This window comes from Oncorhynchus masou, chromosome 17, assembly GCF_036934945.1.
Source record: "Oncorhynchus masou masou isolate Uvic2021 chromosome 17, UVic_Omas_1.1, whole genome shotgun sequence".
Taxonomy (NCBI): domain Eukaryota; kingdom Metazoa; phylum Chordata; class Actinopteri; order Salmoniformes; family Salmonidae; genus Oncorhynchus; species Oncorhynchus masou.
This window is the reverse complement of record NC_088228.1, coordinates 10,327,186-10,342,250: the sequence shown is the minus strand read 5'-3', so window position 1 is coordinate 10,342,250 and position 15,065 is coordinate 10,327,186. Positions and strand designations below refer to the sequence as shown.

At 42.3% G+C, this 15,065-nt stretch overlaps 1 protein-coding gene across 1 annotated transcript; it reads left to right on the top strand.

Moving 5' to 3' along the window:
* Positions 1-5,712: 5,712 nt before the first annotated feature.
* On the top strand, positions 5,713-14,531 carry LOC135558422 (regulator of G-protein signaling 5-like). Its single transcript, XM_064992217.1, has 5 exons — positions 5,713-5,851; positions 6,380-6,535; positions 12,563-12,624; positions 12,768-12,934; positions 13,832-14,531. The coding sequence occupies exons 1-5, from the start codon at positions 5,808-5,810 to the stop codon at positions 13,991-13,993; spliced, it is 591 nt and encodes a 196-aa protein (XP_064848289.1). The 5' UTR covers positions 5,713-5,807; the 3' UTR covers positions 13,994-14,531.
* The last annotated feature ends 534 nt before the right edge of the window (positions 14,532-15,065 follow it).

Below are 15,065 nucleotides of genomic sequence, written 5' to 3'. Positions count from 1 at the left end.
CAAGTTGGGCCTGAATCGTGTTACCGCTAATGCCAATTGCTAGTTAGTTTGCTCTGTAACTGAGTCAGAGCAAACGTAATTAGCTTAAACAGCCTGATAATACCAGTGATGGTGTAGACCTAAATCAGCATGGTGTTTGTGCAACAGTATCTTCTAAATCAAAGAGGCATACACAACGCATGAGTAATGTTATCTACATGAAGTAGCTAAAACATTGAATGTACGCGAAGATTATAGGGTCCCCTAGGAAACACTGATCAACACTGGTTCCTACCCTGTCACAGTAACTCCTCCCTGGCATTTTCATTCGTTGTCATGTCAAACAACACTGAATTCAAATGGTCCACTATTATATTCCAACTATAGAATTAGAATAGTCATTCTATTACGAACTGCTTTGCTTTATCTTGGCCAGGTCTCAATTGTAAATGAGAACTTGTTCTCAACTTGCCTACCTGGTTAAATAAAGGTGAAATAAATGTCCATGATTCGGACAGTTCACCCACGTCTTTTGCTCTAAATTGCAAGTCAAATCACAATTGCAACATTTAGTTAAAAATCAGGCCTAGATTGTTTGCCTATATGGTGCAGCCATGGAAGTGTGGAAATGATCTCAAACAAGTGCAGGAAATGCAGAAATTGGAGGGTTGCCCCATTGAAATCCCTTAGAATGTATGTGTTGCCACCATAGGGTCACGCACTACTCCTAAAGCACATGTAGCACTTTTATTATTAAAAAACATTCAATACTGTCATACCATCCAATTTGTTTTAAGTATCGTGATGTGAAATGTTGCCATATCGATCAGCCCTAGTATTATGTATGGGATACATGGTTAGGATACAACTTTAATATGTGGTTGTCGAGCATGGCTATCTCCAGATGAATGCTCTCGATGTGGGTTGCTCTGGATGGGAGCGCTTGCTGAGTGGCTAAATTGTAATGTCCATTTATTTTGATGTATTTTATTTATGTTGTTTCATGTTTGGACACCAGGAAGAGTTGCCGCTGCCCAGCAGCAGCTAATTGGGGATCCTAATAAATACAAAAAAAATCCCCTACTAGAAAGTTCCCCCAATGTATTTCCACGAAGATCCACCTAGGCTGAGGGCCATTCTAATGACCTTCAACCCATTCAGCAGATAATCTAAACCACACGTCTAACCTAATTGTCCTTAGTCAGACACAGACCAGAAGGAAGTAGCCGTGACTCACTTGTGGGTCTCAGACCACCACTTATCAAACACTGCCCTTAGTTTCCCTCTTATTGTGACCAAGAGGATTTATCACTCACTACGCCATCCCCAAGGGAATATTAACTGATTTCAGCTACTGGAAGAACCTCCCTCTTACAGTGTTAAACTCATTACCACTACTCTGGAGAGACATCAGCTTTGTCTTTCCAGGGTAACAGTAATACAGTAATAATAGTCATTCCTTGGAGTAGCCCACTCTAACTCTCTGCCTCATTGTGGTGAGATGGATGGAAAGAAAATGCACTTTTAAATACTAGTTTACTGCAACTACGCAAACCGTTTATGCTCCGTTTCTAAATAAGTGACTAATCACATTTTTCATCCCACATTTTATTCTGGGATTGGTTTTCCACATTAGCACCATTCTCTGCACTAAGATGTGAATAGCCTCATAATGTGAAGGATTCATGGTCGAATTTGGAATGTTTGTTTACTAAACCGTTTCTTGGAGCTTCATAGGTAGGGCCAGGAGTGATTCCCTGACCACGTGACCGGACCAGGTAAAACTCTGGGCCCATGTTGGAGGTTATAGAGAGTCCTCGGGCTACGGGGATAGGAGTTTTTCCTGGACAAGAAAACACGAGTTCCCTGTACAGAATCTTATAGATCCGATTCCCTGATAAAGATTACTTAGAATGGAGATGGTCAATTTTTATGCTGTCTCACATTCTTCTTCTTATCATGTTTTCTTGACCTTTATACTAAAGTGTTACCACATTGTGGACTTTGAGGAGTTGCCAGTAAATCTGGCGTCGTGGGAGAAAACATCGGTTTGGGGACCTGTGAGAAATAAATAAACCACAGAGAGATCAGCTGCCAAGACTGTGATTTCTGAGATTTCAAAATAAATGCTTACTCGTGAAAAACATCCAACGTTAGACCAATTCACTGAGACACAGTGGACCAATTGGATTGGATTTGATTTGGATTTATTTGAAGAAAAACCCAATCTGTGTTGGAACATTGACTTAGATTTTATTTGATGAAATGCTTTCAAATCCACACACAGACAGACAGACAGACAGACACACAGACAGACAGACACACAGACAGACACACAGACAGACAGACAGACAGACAGACACACAGACAGACAGACAGACAGACAGACAGACAGATCCTTAAACATCCTGTGTTATGTACGTATTCTTTTACTAAAGTACAGATGGAATGTCTACCAATTGCATGCCCATCTTTTTGTGAGAAATTACACTGGTCACGCATAACATTTATAAAGTGTATATAGATAGCGATCACTTGAGATTAGGGACTTCAAAAATACTTTTTCTAATGATTAGTAAATGGTTTATAAATGTGGGAGTAATGATTAATAAATGGTGAACACACAATCTATAAAAGCCTTATAAAGGTTTTATATCGTTCCTTTATACTAAAGTGTTACCGCATTGTGGACTTTGAGGAGTTGCCAGTGAATCTGAAGCAGGTACATGGAACAAAAGAGTAACAAGCCCATTACAGTAAGGGCTTTGATCGGTACAAATCAGACACACTGGACATGTTTAAGACATAGCTGGCTTACAAGTGGGGCTTCATGATTTCACCCTTCCCTTTAAGAAAAAAAAATGCTGTATTTGATGTGGGAAGAGCTGTTCAAAACACTGACCCATCATGGTAACCAGGTTACTAGGGGAACCAAGCCGATTGTAAGAAAGGGATTGTTTATAGCAAAACACAGACTTATCAAAAGGGAAAATCAATGTTTAATGTTTGCCTCATTACTGAATATGTAGCGCTGGTTGCCTCTGCTCTGGTGTCTGATTGTAATTATGTTTCATATTACTCACAGTATGACATTTACATTTGGAGGGTGATTGCTCCACCCCCCCCCCTTAAGTTGACTTCCTGGTTCCTGGAATGAGCTTAGGTTCCAGAAAGTAGTCAGGTCCTGGTAATGTGTTGGAATATCCTTGAAATACTTGTACAAAATAATACTCACAATATACTTCAAATAATCATATGAAAGATCATTTACTCAAATCGTTAAATTACAGCCCTAGAGGTTTGCAACGAGTTCTTATCACATTATAAATGTGTATTCAAACTCTAGAAATAGTATATTTGTCATTGAGTGTTCATGGAATATTTTATTTTATGGATTTACATTTATGCACACACTCGCAGGACTCTACACACTCACACACACTGTCACTCCAACACACACACACATGTATACTTACTCTACACACCCACATACAATCATCATATACGCTGCTGCTACTCTGTTTATCATTATATCCTGATGCCAAGTCACCTTACCCCTATACAAACAGTATACATCTATCACTCCAGTATTCCTGCACAGTGTACATATGGTGTTGGAACTGACCCTGTATATAGCTACTGACCCTGGAACTGACCCTGTATATAGCTACTGACCCTGAAACTGACCCTGTATATAGCTACTGACCCTGGAACTGACCCTGTATATAACTTCTTACACTGGAACTGACCCGGGAACTGACCCTGGAACTGATCCTGTATATAGCTACTGACCCTGAAACTGATCCTGTATATAGCTACTGACCCTGGAACTGACCCGGGAACTGACCCTGGAACTGACCCTGTATATAGCTACTGACCCTGGAACTGACCCTGTATATAACTTCTTACTTTCTTGTTTTCTTTTATTTCCTATTCTTATTTTTGTTCTACCTTGTTTTTAGTGCTACATTGATATTGATTACTGCATTGTTGGGGTTAGAGCTTGCAATAAAGGCATTTCACTGTTCTTTCACTGTGCTCACGTGACATTAAGGGTTGGCTGTAGCAATGAAGGAAAGGTTGGCTGTAGCAGTGAAGGAAAGGTTCCTTTATCATTGAGGGAAGGGTTGGCTGTAGCATTGAGGGAAGGGTTGGCTGTAGCATTGAGGGAAGGGTTGGCTGTAGCATTGAGGGAAGGGTTGGCTGTAGCATTGAGGGAAGGGTTGGCTGTAGCAGTGAAGGAAGGGCTGGCTGTATAGCATTGAGGGAAGGGCTGGCTGTATAGCATTGAGGGAAGGGTTGGCTGTAGCATTGAGGGAAGGGTTGGCTGTAGCATTGAGGGAAGGGTTGGCTGTAGCAGTGAAGGAAGGGCTGGCTGTATAGCATTGAGGGAAGGGTTGGCTGTAGCATTGAGGGAAGGGTTGGCTGTAGCATTGCGGGAAGGGTTGGCTGTAGCATTGAGGGAAGGGTTGGCTGTAGCATTGAGGGAAGGGTTGGCTGTAGCATTGAGGGAAGGGTTGGCTGTAGCATTGAGGGAAGGGTTGGTTGTAGCATTGAGGGAAGGGTTGGCTGTAGCATTGAGGGAAGTGTTGGCTGTAGCATTGAGGGAAGGGTTGGCTGTAGCATTGAGGGAAGGGTTGGCTGTAGCATTGAGGGAAGGGTTGGCTGTAGCAGTGAAGGAAGGGCTGGCTGTATAGCATTGAGGGAAGGGTTGGCTGTAGCATTGAGGGAAGGGTTGGCTGTAGCATTGAGGGAAGGGTTGGCTGTAGCATTGAGGGAAGGGTTGGCTGTAGCATTGAGGGAAGGGTTGGCTGTAGCATTGAGGGAAGGGTTGGTTGTAGCATTGAGGGAAGGGTTGGCTGTAGCATTGAGGGAAGGGTTGGCTGTAGCATTGAGGGAAGGGTTGGCTGTAGCATTGAGGGAAGTGTTGGCTGTAGCATTGAGGGAAGGGTTGGCTGTAGCATTGAGGGAAGGGTTGGCTGTAGCATTGAGGGAAGGGTTGGCTGTAGCAGTGAAGGAAGGGCTGGCTGTATAGCATTGAGGGAAGGGTTGGCTGTAGCATTGAGGGAAGGGTTGGCTGTAGCATTGAGGGAAGGGTTGGCTGTAGCATTGAGGGAAGGGTTGGCTGTAGCATTGAGGGAAGGGTTGGCTGTAGCATTGAGGGAAGGGTTGGTTGTAGCATTGAGGGAAGGGTTGGCTGTAGCATTGAGGGAAGGGTTGGTTGTAGCATTGAGGGAAGGGTTGGCTGTAGCATTGAGGGAAGGGTTGGCTGTAGCAGTGAGGGAAGGGTTGGCTGTAGCAGTGAGGGAAGGGTTGGCTGTAGCAGTGAGGGAAGGGTTGGCTGTAGCAGTGATGGAAGGGTTGGCTGTAGCATTGAAGGAGGGGTTAAATTCAGTTAAAATATATCAGGCAGTTTTTGGTGGACATGAAAATGAAATATCTTTGTGAACATGTCATAGTTAACGTGTTTTAATATAACGTACAACACTAAATCAGAGCAAGTTATGTTTTTAAAGGATTTTGTGACATATTGCGTGGCCAGATCCCAGAGGGTGAATGACCCCCTACATGGGTTAATGTCCTTTGGGATATAACTAATGTGATGTCAACATGAGCCACACAGATGTCTCTTCTCTCTAACTCTGTGAACCTTCAGATGGACTTCCAACACACTGTGTGATTGGCTGGCCCGTCTCCTCTTCTTTAGGCCCTTGGCCAATAAGCTGTCTCTATATAGCATTACATTCTTGTAGGCGACAGCAGAACTTGAGGACAGACCTTTTCGCAGAGTGATTCTACAGACAAACTAATAGTGTTAGGCTTAGAGAATGTGTAAAGGGTTTGCAGTCTTACAGCAAACATGTCTTGAGAGGTGAGTACAGGTCTATATGAGCATTCTGTCCAAATAGTATATATTCTGAATGAATGTTCACCTTGTAGGCTATGTAAATACATACTCCATCTCTTTCCGATACAACAGTTTAATCTTAGGGCTCTGTTTGATTGATGATTTGTTAATTCTATGTAGGTTTTTGCCTCTCTGCAGTGTGTTTGCTTAACATGGTGCTCTATCAGGGTCTTTAAAATCATGCCAACAGTTTAACACTTGAACCCTGTTTAGTTGTTTAACTGTTCTTTTACACTTTGTTTAACCCTTGTTGTTTAACCCTTGTTGTTTAACCCTTGTTGTTTAACACTTGTTCTCCTGGCTCCTAATGTTTTTTCAGTAAATGTACAGTATGTGTGTTCTTTTCAAATGGTCCCTATTCACTTTTTATAATTAAAAGAAATGTTGAGAATCTACTTAGTAAGACTGATCTGAGTGATTCTGATTCAAAACGTCAGACAATAAATTAATCTTTGAGTGTGCCAGATTGTCACATTCACCGTCTTCTTCTAGGGCTAAACATATCAAGGTGAAGTTTGGTACCCTGCTCCAGAGGCCTGACCATGAACACACTGAGAACGTCATCCCCTTTCAGAAGAAACCTGAGAACGTAATCCCTCTTCCACAGAAACCTGAGAGATGTCTGGAGACGCCTCCGAAGTATGACAGGTAATGGAAAAGCGTTCAGAATAAGTCATTGGCCGTGTCCGAAATCTGTCTTGCCTATATTTCTTACATACTGTGTACTAATTGTACTGCATACATATAACCATTAGGTTGTTATTTTACCTGATCGCTGTGGTCAGCATTTAACTGCACACTTTTGTCCACTCTAAAATAATTCCAAACAGTGCACTGTGCACCCGCCATTTCAGCCAGTCATCTCTGCCTTGTGCAAAATGTCACTGTTCAAAATTGAACCACACCACATTCTGGAGCAACATTTTTAAGTCTATTTGCTATTTTTTCATGCCTCTGAAAAACAGAAATGATAAATGGTGTGATAGCCTCAATTGTTTTGCAATAATTGTAATTATTCTGATAGGCTCATGTTTTACCGGTGTGACGTACCCCCATTTTTCTGGACTCCGTACCAGCTAACTTTGACCCCAGGTCACAATGATAAAATGTAAACACAACTGGAGACAGAATGACAGCTTTACGATAGCTAGCGAAGGAGTGTAGAAAACTTTGGTAACTAATTGTAAATAACTTTAGGTGCCTAGCTAAGCATCTTTTGCCTGTCTACCCATCCCATCCCTCTGGCCAAACGTCATGCCCACTAACTTCTCTTCTCCACAATGATGTATGGAGCGATCGATAGAGATTCAATTCAGGATCAGACGTCTGGGAAAAGTATTTTGGCTGTGGAGCAAAGCAATTCACTGACTTACAATTAGTTAGCAACCGCACCACTATTTGATAGCAAATGCGACGCAAAACAGCAAGGTGTTTCCAGAAATGTTTACTTTTTGATGTTCTTTGACATCTTCACTTTCCAGATTGTTATTCTGATATTGAAGCTTAAAATGTTTTTGCCAACATGATGTGTATACAGTATATATACACAAACGTATGTGGACACCCCTTCAAATGATTGAATTAGGCTATTTCAGCCACACTCGTTGCTGACAGGTGTATAAAGTTGAGAACACAGCCATGCAATCTCCATAGACAGACATTGGCAGTAGACTTTCAACGTGGCACCTTTATAGGGTGCCAACTTTCCAACAAGTCAATTTGTCAAATTTCTGCCCTGCTACAGTTGCCCCGTTCAAGTGCTGTTTTTCATGTTTCCGGCTTGTCGGAAAGGTGGCATCCTATGATGGTGCCACGTTGAAAGTCACTCAACTCTTCAGTATGGCCATTCTACGGCCAATGTTTGTCTATGGAGATTGCATGGCGGTCTCCTTGATTTTATACACCTGTCAGCAATGGGTGTGGCTGAAATAGCTGAATCCACTACTTTGAAGTGGTGTCCACATACTGTGGGCAAGGGTGTTGAGCACCCTAGAAACAAACATGTTTTGCCTAGAGAGTTCAGTTGTTATTCTAAAAGTTCAAATGTTGATTGAAATTGATAGTCATTCAGAAAAAGCACACTTTATTTTGATGTACATTACTTTGTAAATTGTACACAGTCTCTTTGGGAACATCAGTCATGTAGAGTTACAACTTGAGAAGAGAGCAATTAATAATGCTATGATCTAAAAAGTATATTTTGTATTGAACCAAGCCTTAAAGTTTAATTAAAGTCATTTCAAAGGTGCAACACAAAATGTCTTTTTCCACCCGGTTTGAAACAAGTCACAACGGGAACAGAGAATCTAGGAGAGAATTTTGCAGCGGGAAGAAAAGATAACAATCCTGGGAGCTAGATGGCATCTTCTCTGGTCTATGGAAATGTGCAACTCAATCAACTATCTTCATATGGAAAGAATCAACAATGGTGTTGAATAGCACTTCACAGGCTTACGCTACACAAAACAAGTCCGAACAAGACTGCAGCACGCAAGGTCTTCAATGACTTCGTTCTACACTTCGGCCACCCATCCGATATCATCATGAGGGAGTTTGAGAAATGAACTATTTAGAAGAATGCAACAGTGGGATACCTTCACTGAAGAACAACCTCAAACAATATCATCCACAGTCAAATCTCAGCGGATAGCTTCAACAGAACACTCTTATTAAAAGGACACTGGAAGAAATGCAGAAACTGAACTGGAAGGATTACCTCAACATTGTTCATGCCTACATTTCAACAAGTCTTTCTCATTTGTTCCTTCTCTTAGGATGTGAACTGGACAATCAATCTGGTGTACCTAAGAGACGAAGAAGGAAATACACAGTCTCGCGTGTTCAGCAGAGAAATGGAAGACACATCAATACGAGAAGCGTATGACATCATGACAATCTCATGGAGAAAATACACAAAACACAACAAATCTTAAAGAGGGAGGAAGAAGAAAACATCAGTGGGACATAAACAGCCGAAGACTCATCCCATGGATACTCAGAATGTTTAAGTGAGGCGCAGTACCGCCTGTTGATTCCAAGATGAGAGTGAGGCAAATGTCTTTCAACCTGCAGTAAGAGAGCATCTTGAAGAAGCAGAAGCTGGAGGCAAAGCCGAGGCACCAGAGTAAACTCAAGATGGAAGTCATGGAACTGAAGAGGAACCTGAACAAGACCCAGAAAGGGTCCGTAAGGGTTAGGGAGGGCTTGGTCGGTAGGGATGTCCTTGTCTCATCGCGCACCAGCGACTCCTGTGGCGGGACGGCGCAGTGCGCGCTAACCAAGGTTGCCAGGTACACAGTGTTTCCTCCAGCACATTGGTGCGGCTGGCTTCCAGGTTGGATGTGCGCTGTGTTAAGAAGCAGTGCGACTGGTTGGGTTGTGTATCGGAGGACGCATGACTTTCAACCTTCGTCTCTCCCGAGCCTGTACGGGAGTTGTAGCGATGAGACAAGATAGTAGCTACTACAACAATTGGATACCACGAAATTGGGGAGAAAAAGGGGGTCAAAATAAAAAATAAAGATGTTCAGGAGTCTTATGGCTGAATCCTGGATGTCAGGAAGCTTGGCCCAATGAAGAACTGTGCCGTACGCACTACCCTCTGCAGTGTCTTGCGATTGGAGGCATAGCAATTGCCATACCAGGCAGAGATGCAACCAGTGGTGCAACTGTAGAACCTTTTGAGGATCTGAGGACCCATGCCAAATCTTTTCAGTCTCCTGAAGAGGAATAGTTTTTGTCGTGCCCTTTTCACAACTGTCTTGGTGAGCTTGGACCATGTTAGTTTGTTGGTGATGTGGACACCAAGGAACTTGAAGCTCTCAACCTGCTCCACTACAGCCCCGTCGATGAGAATCGGGACCTCTTTTTCCTGTATTCCACAATCATCTCCTTTGTCTTGATCATATTGAGGGAGAGGTTGTTGTCCTGGCACCATACGGCCAGGTCTCTGACCTCCTCCCTATAGGCTGTCTCGTCGTTGTCGGTGATCAGGCCTAACACTGTTGTGTCATCGGCAAACTTAGTGATGGTGTCGGCGTCGTGCCTGGCCGTGCAGTCATGAGTGAACAGGGAGTACAGGAAGGGACTGAGTACGCATCCCTGAGTGGCCCGTGTGTTGAGGATCAGCGTGGCGGATGTATTGGTACCTATCTTTACCACCTGAGGGCGGCCCGTCAGGAAGTCCAGGATCCATTTGCAAAGGGAGGTGTTTAGTCCCAGGGTCCTTAGCTTATTGGTGAGCTTTGAGGGCACTATGGTGTTGAACGCTGAGCTGTAGTCAATGAATAGCATTCTCACATAGGTGTTCCTTTTGTCGGAAAGGGCATTGTGGAGTGCAATATAGATTGCATCATCTGTGGATCTGTTGGGGTGGTTTGCAAATTGGAGTGGTTCTAGGGTTTCTAGGATAAGGTGTTGATGTGAGTCATTACCAGCCTTTCAAAGCACGTCATGGCTGCAGACGTGAGTGCTACAGGTCGGTAGTCATTTAGGCAGGTTACCTTAGTGTTCTTGGGCACAGGGACTATGGTGGTCTGCTTAAAACAGGTTGGTATTACAGACTCAGACAGGGAGAGGTTGAAAATGTCAGTGAAGACACTTGCCAGTTGGTCAGTTCATGCGCACAGTACATGTCCTGGTAATCCGTCTGGCCCTGCGGCCTTGTGAATGTTAATCTGTTTAAAGGTCTTACTCACATCGGCTGCGGATAGCGTGATCACACAGTCTTCCGGAACAGTTGGTGTTCTCATGCATGTATCAGTGTTATTTGCCTCGAAGCGAGCATAGAAGTAGTTTAGCTCATTTGGTAGGCTCGTGTCACTGGGCAGCTCTCGGGTGTGCTTCCCTTTGTAGTCTGTAATGGTTTGCAAGTCCTGCCACATCTGATGAGCGTCAGAGCCGGTGTATTACGATTCGATCTTAGTCCTGTATTTACGCTTTGCCTGTTTGATGGTTCGTCGGAGGGCATAGCGGGATTTCTTATAAGCTTCAGCTCTAGCCTTTAGCTCAGTGCGGATGTTGCCTGTAATCCATGGCTTCTGGTTTGGGTACGTACAGTCACTGTGGGGACGACGTCATCGATGCACTTATTGTGTGCAATATGTGATGTGGTGTACTCCTCAATGCCATCGGAAGAGTCCCAAAACAAATTCTAGTCTGTGCTAGCAAAACAGTCCTGTACGTAGCATCTGCTAAGGAGGATATAAATGATGGTCCGATTTGCCAAATGGTAATTGTACATCTTCATGATGATAGTAATACTGTTACATTTGCAAAGATTGGTCAATTTTGAGTCAAACTGAAGAGATGCACTTTGATCAGTGGAGATTGTAACTGTAACAGAATATTATGTTTGTTATAGAAGTCTTCTGTAATTGTTATTGCAATTCACGGCATTAAGATCTAATCCGCATTTTGGGAAACAGCGCCTGTTCGCCCCAGCGCCTTTGTTATTGTTTTTGTTTTGTTGCTGTAACAGAGGAGAAATGGAAGAGAGGAGTGCAGTAAGCATGGTAAAAAAATCTGCCTTACATATTCTGCTGCTCTATGACGTGTGCAATGATGTCCGAGTGGAAAAATACAGTGTTTGTTGTTTGCAGTCATTTCTTTGATATTGTAATATCGTAAACGGACAAGACTGTTTCAACAATTATGTGAAATAATTTACCCACACGACCCAACCCTAGAGAGACAATTATTATTGTAAAAGCTCAAATGTTGAACTAAATACCTGTCATTATATTTACAAATTCATGTTCTGCAGTGTTAGGTTTCTACATTGTGAAAAAGCACATTTTCCATTGTGATACATTACTTTGGAAACTGTAGACTGTCTCTTTAACAACGTATATGACAGAAAAATAAGCTAATAAAAAATACATTTTGCTTTCAACCAAGCCTTAATTTAAGTTGCCAAAAATGAGGATGGACAGGATTTGCCTGAGTCATTTAAAGGGTGCAACACAAATAATTGTACACAAAAGGAGCCAAATTCTTTAGAAATTCAGCTGCTCTGGAAAAGATCTGATGCGATTGGTCAAAAGACCAATTTGTGGAAGAAATATCATAATTGGGCTGCCTATGTAAACGCAGCCATACAGTTCAACATACACGCACCCACACACACCAGCAGCATACCACCCTGCGTCCCACTGCTGTCTTGACTCTGAAGTTAATCAGGATCGGTCCTGGTTGGTCTCTGGTTGGTCCCTGGATGGGAGACCAGATGCTGCTGGAAGTGGTGTTGGAGAGCCAGTAGGAGGCACACTTTCCTCTGGTCTAAATCAAATATCCCAATGCCCCAGGGCAGTGATTGGAGACATTGCCCTGTGTAGGGTGCTGTTTTTTTTGGATGGGACGTGAAACAGATGTCCTGACTTTCTGTGGTGGTCACTAAAGATCCCATGGCACTTACCGTAAGAGTAAGTGTGTTGACCTGTGGTCCTGGCTAAAGTCCCATTCTAGCACTCCTACAATCTATGGCCACTTAGTCATCCCCAGCGTCCAATTGGCTCATTCATCCCCCTGTAACTATTCCCCAGATCGTTGCTGTAAATGAGAATGTGTTCTCAGTCAACTTACCTGGTAAAACAAGACATGCAAACATAAAAACACATCTCTATTTTGTGGACATCCTTTATACAACACATTATAATAAAATATGTCTCTTTCAAGACCATCAAGAGCGGAAGCATCGCAGTGGGGGAAGGCCCTGGACAATGTACTGACCAACAACTGTAAGTTTCAGCACTTATACAAATGGTTAAATATCAGTATTTTGACATATTCTAATGAGACTATGTTGCAGTCAATCATTGACTCTACTTTGGTAAACTTCAAATCAGATAACTCACTGTATTCCTCTTCCTCTCCCTAACAGATGGCCTGGCTACTTTCAGGGGCTTCCTGAGGTCAGAGTTCAGCGAGGAGAACATTGAGTTCTGGCTAGCCTGTGAGGACTACAAGAGGACCAGAGAAACAAGCAAAATGGCAGCCAAGGCTAAGAGGATTTATAAGGAGTTTATACAGACCGGGGCCCATTGGGAGGTTTGTTCTAATTCTCCTTTTTCCGGGGTTGTGTTCGATAGGCACCAAACTGAAGAATAAAGACTGAAGTAGGGAGGGACTATCTGGACTTGTCCAATAAGAAGCGCTTGTTTTAAGTGTTCTGTTGTGTGTCCTAATGAACACAACCCTGCATTTGATACATTGACATAGTTATGAAATGACAATGGGCATGATGTCAACCCTCAAGCGTAATTCACCAAATTAGATGAGGACTTTAGTTTTGAAACTCTTGTTAATATTGGTCACTGAACACGTGCCAGTCTTGTTTGGGTAGGAATTGGCTTTTACTGGGTCGTGTAATGAATAGGACGTGTGTTTGCTGAGTAAAGTACAGAGACGAAGAGCTTCAAAGCGTCTGTTGATGTGCAAGACCAGGGAATTAGTATTTACACACATTACCTATAGTATTACACACCTGGACCACTGCGTGAGGTTATACGAAGTACAGTGGTCCTAGACTGTACAAACATTACACAAATACTGTGTTTGTTTTTGAGAGGTATTACCATAGTAATCAGTCAGTGATAGTCCAATGGTAAGATTAGGTAGTCTTACTGTAGAAAAGTTACGATATGATGATTGACACGATACATTACTTTAGTATACATTTTCATGTAATATTCATGACAGTGCAATTTCATAAACAATTCATGCTATATACTACATCTAGAAAAGGTACATTATCTTTACTGTACTCTGTGGTCAACTTACCTGTATTTTGTCACATCCTTATTGATCTAACATACCGAATACACGTCACATACACCCAAGCTCTGTAACAACAGGATACATTGAAACATGGACCTTCTCATTGTAAAGGCACTATCCCTCAAGTCATTTGATTCTAATGCTCAGCTGACTCTCTGCCTCCAACAGGTGAACATTGACCACATCACCAAGGACGTAACAGTAAGGAACTTGGGCCGACTGACTCCTATGACCTTTGACCTAGCCCAGAGACAGGTCTTTGCCCTCATGGAAAAAGATTCATACAGGAGGTTCCTCAAATCCAACCAATACCAGGAGATTATAAAGTAGAAATTCAAACACTGGCTAGAGTCGTGTCATCAGACTGATTGGTTGGTTGATTGATTGATTGATTGATTGATTGACTTGATTTATCAATCATGTCATCAGACTGATTGGAGGGTTCGTTGGGTAAATGACTGATTTATTGATTGGTCTGTTAGTCATTTTTTGGAATCTGATATTTAAATCACACACTAGCACCTATTTACCTGAACCATTATTCAACTGATACAGTATCTAAAGGAAATAAATATTACACGCAAAACACATTTTTTTTAAGTCTTCATTTTAGCACTGCAATGTATAAATGAATACTTCAGAAATATGACGAAGAGTGTGTGTGTGGTTTGAGGAAGGATGAGGAGACAATGCAGTGACAAGACAAGTTAACCACTATTCACATGACTAACTATGCACACCACCAACAGATGGTATAGTGAGTACATCAGAGCTTTACCTGACATGCATGACACACCTCTGAAAATAGAAAGTGTTTTCATTCATTCAATTCATTCAATCTGCAATAAAAAAAAAACATGTCAAGCTACGTAACTTTTACCAATCTGTATAATTTATTTAACTGTTGGACATCAGTGTGGTTGCTCTTAAATCTCATGTTCGTAACTCTTATCGTCATGGCTTTCAAGCTGAAGCAAAACTGTTATACTTTGGTTGAATTTAGGTCAGCCAAAGAAAGAGGACTGAGAAAATTGCACCTTGTTCAGCTGCTCTTGCCTGTAATGATAAATAATAAATGAGTACAGTCAGTACCCAGACTGAAGCATTGCAAAGGAACAACCTTTGTGTCAGATTAGGGATTTGAAGGTGTTTTACAAATGTTATGCTCTTGACGACTTGTTCATGTCACATAAGGGTTTTTTTTTGTGTGGGGGAGAGGGAGGGGGGGTGCTGACGCTGCACTCTGTTCAGTGAGGTGTATTGATGTTTCTGGCTACTCTCTGTGCCTTGGTTCAATGATTTATTTCAGACGTCATCCCGACTCAAAATAGTCAAACCTAATTTCCATCAAGATGTGGACATTTTGTCACTACTTATTGTGTCAAACTCTTAAGTGAAATTA

Coding starts and splice junctions, on each gene's coding strand:
- LOC135558422 (XM_064992217.1), top strand. CDS start 5,808: ATGTGTAAAGGGTTTGCAGTCTTACAGCAAACATGTCTTGAGAG. Junction 5,852..6,379: donor CAGCAAACATGTCTTGAGAG/GTGAGTACAGGT, acceptor GTCTTCTTCTAG/GGCTAAACATATCAAGGTGA. Junction 6,536..12,562: donor ACGCCTCCGAAGTATGACAG/GTAATGGAAAAG, acceptor GTCTCTTTCAAG/ACCATCAAGAGCGGAAGCAT.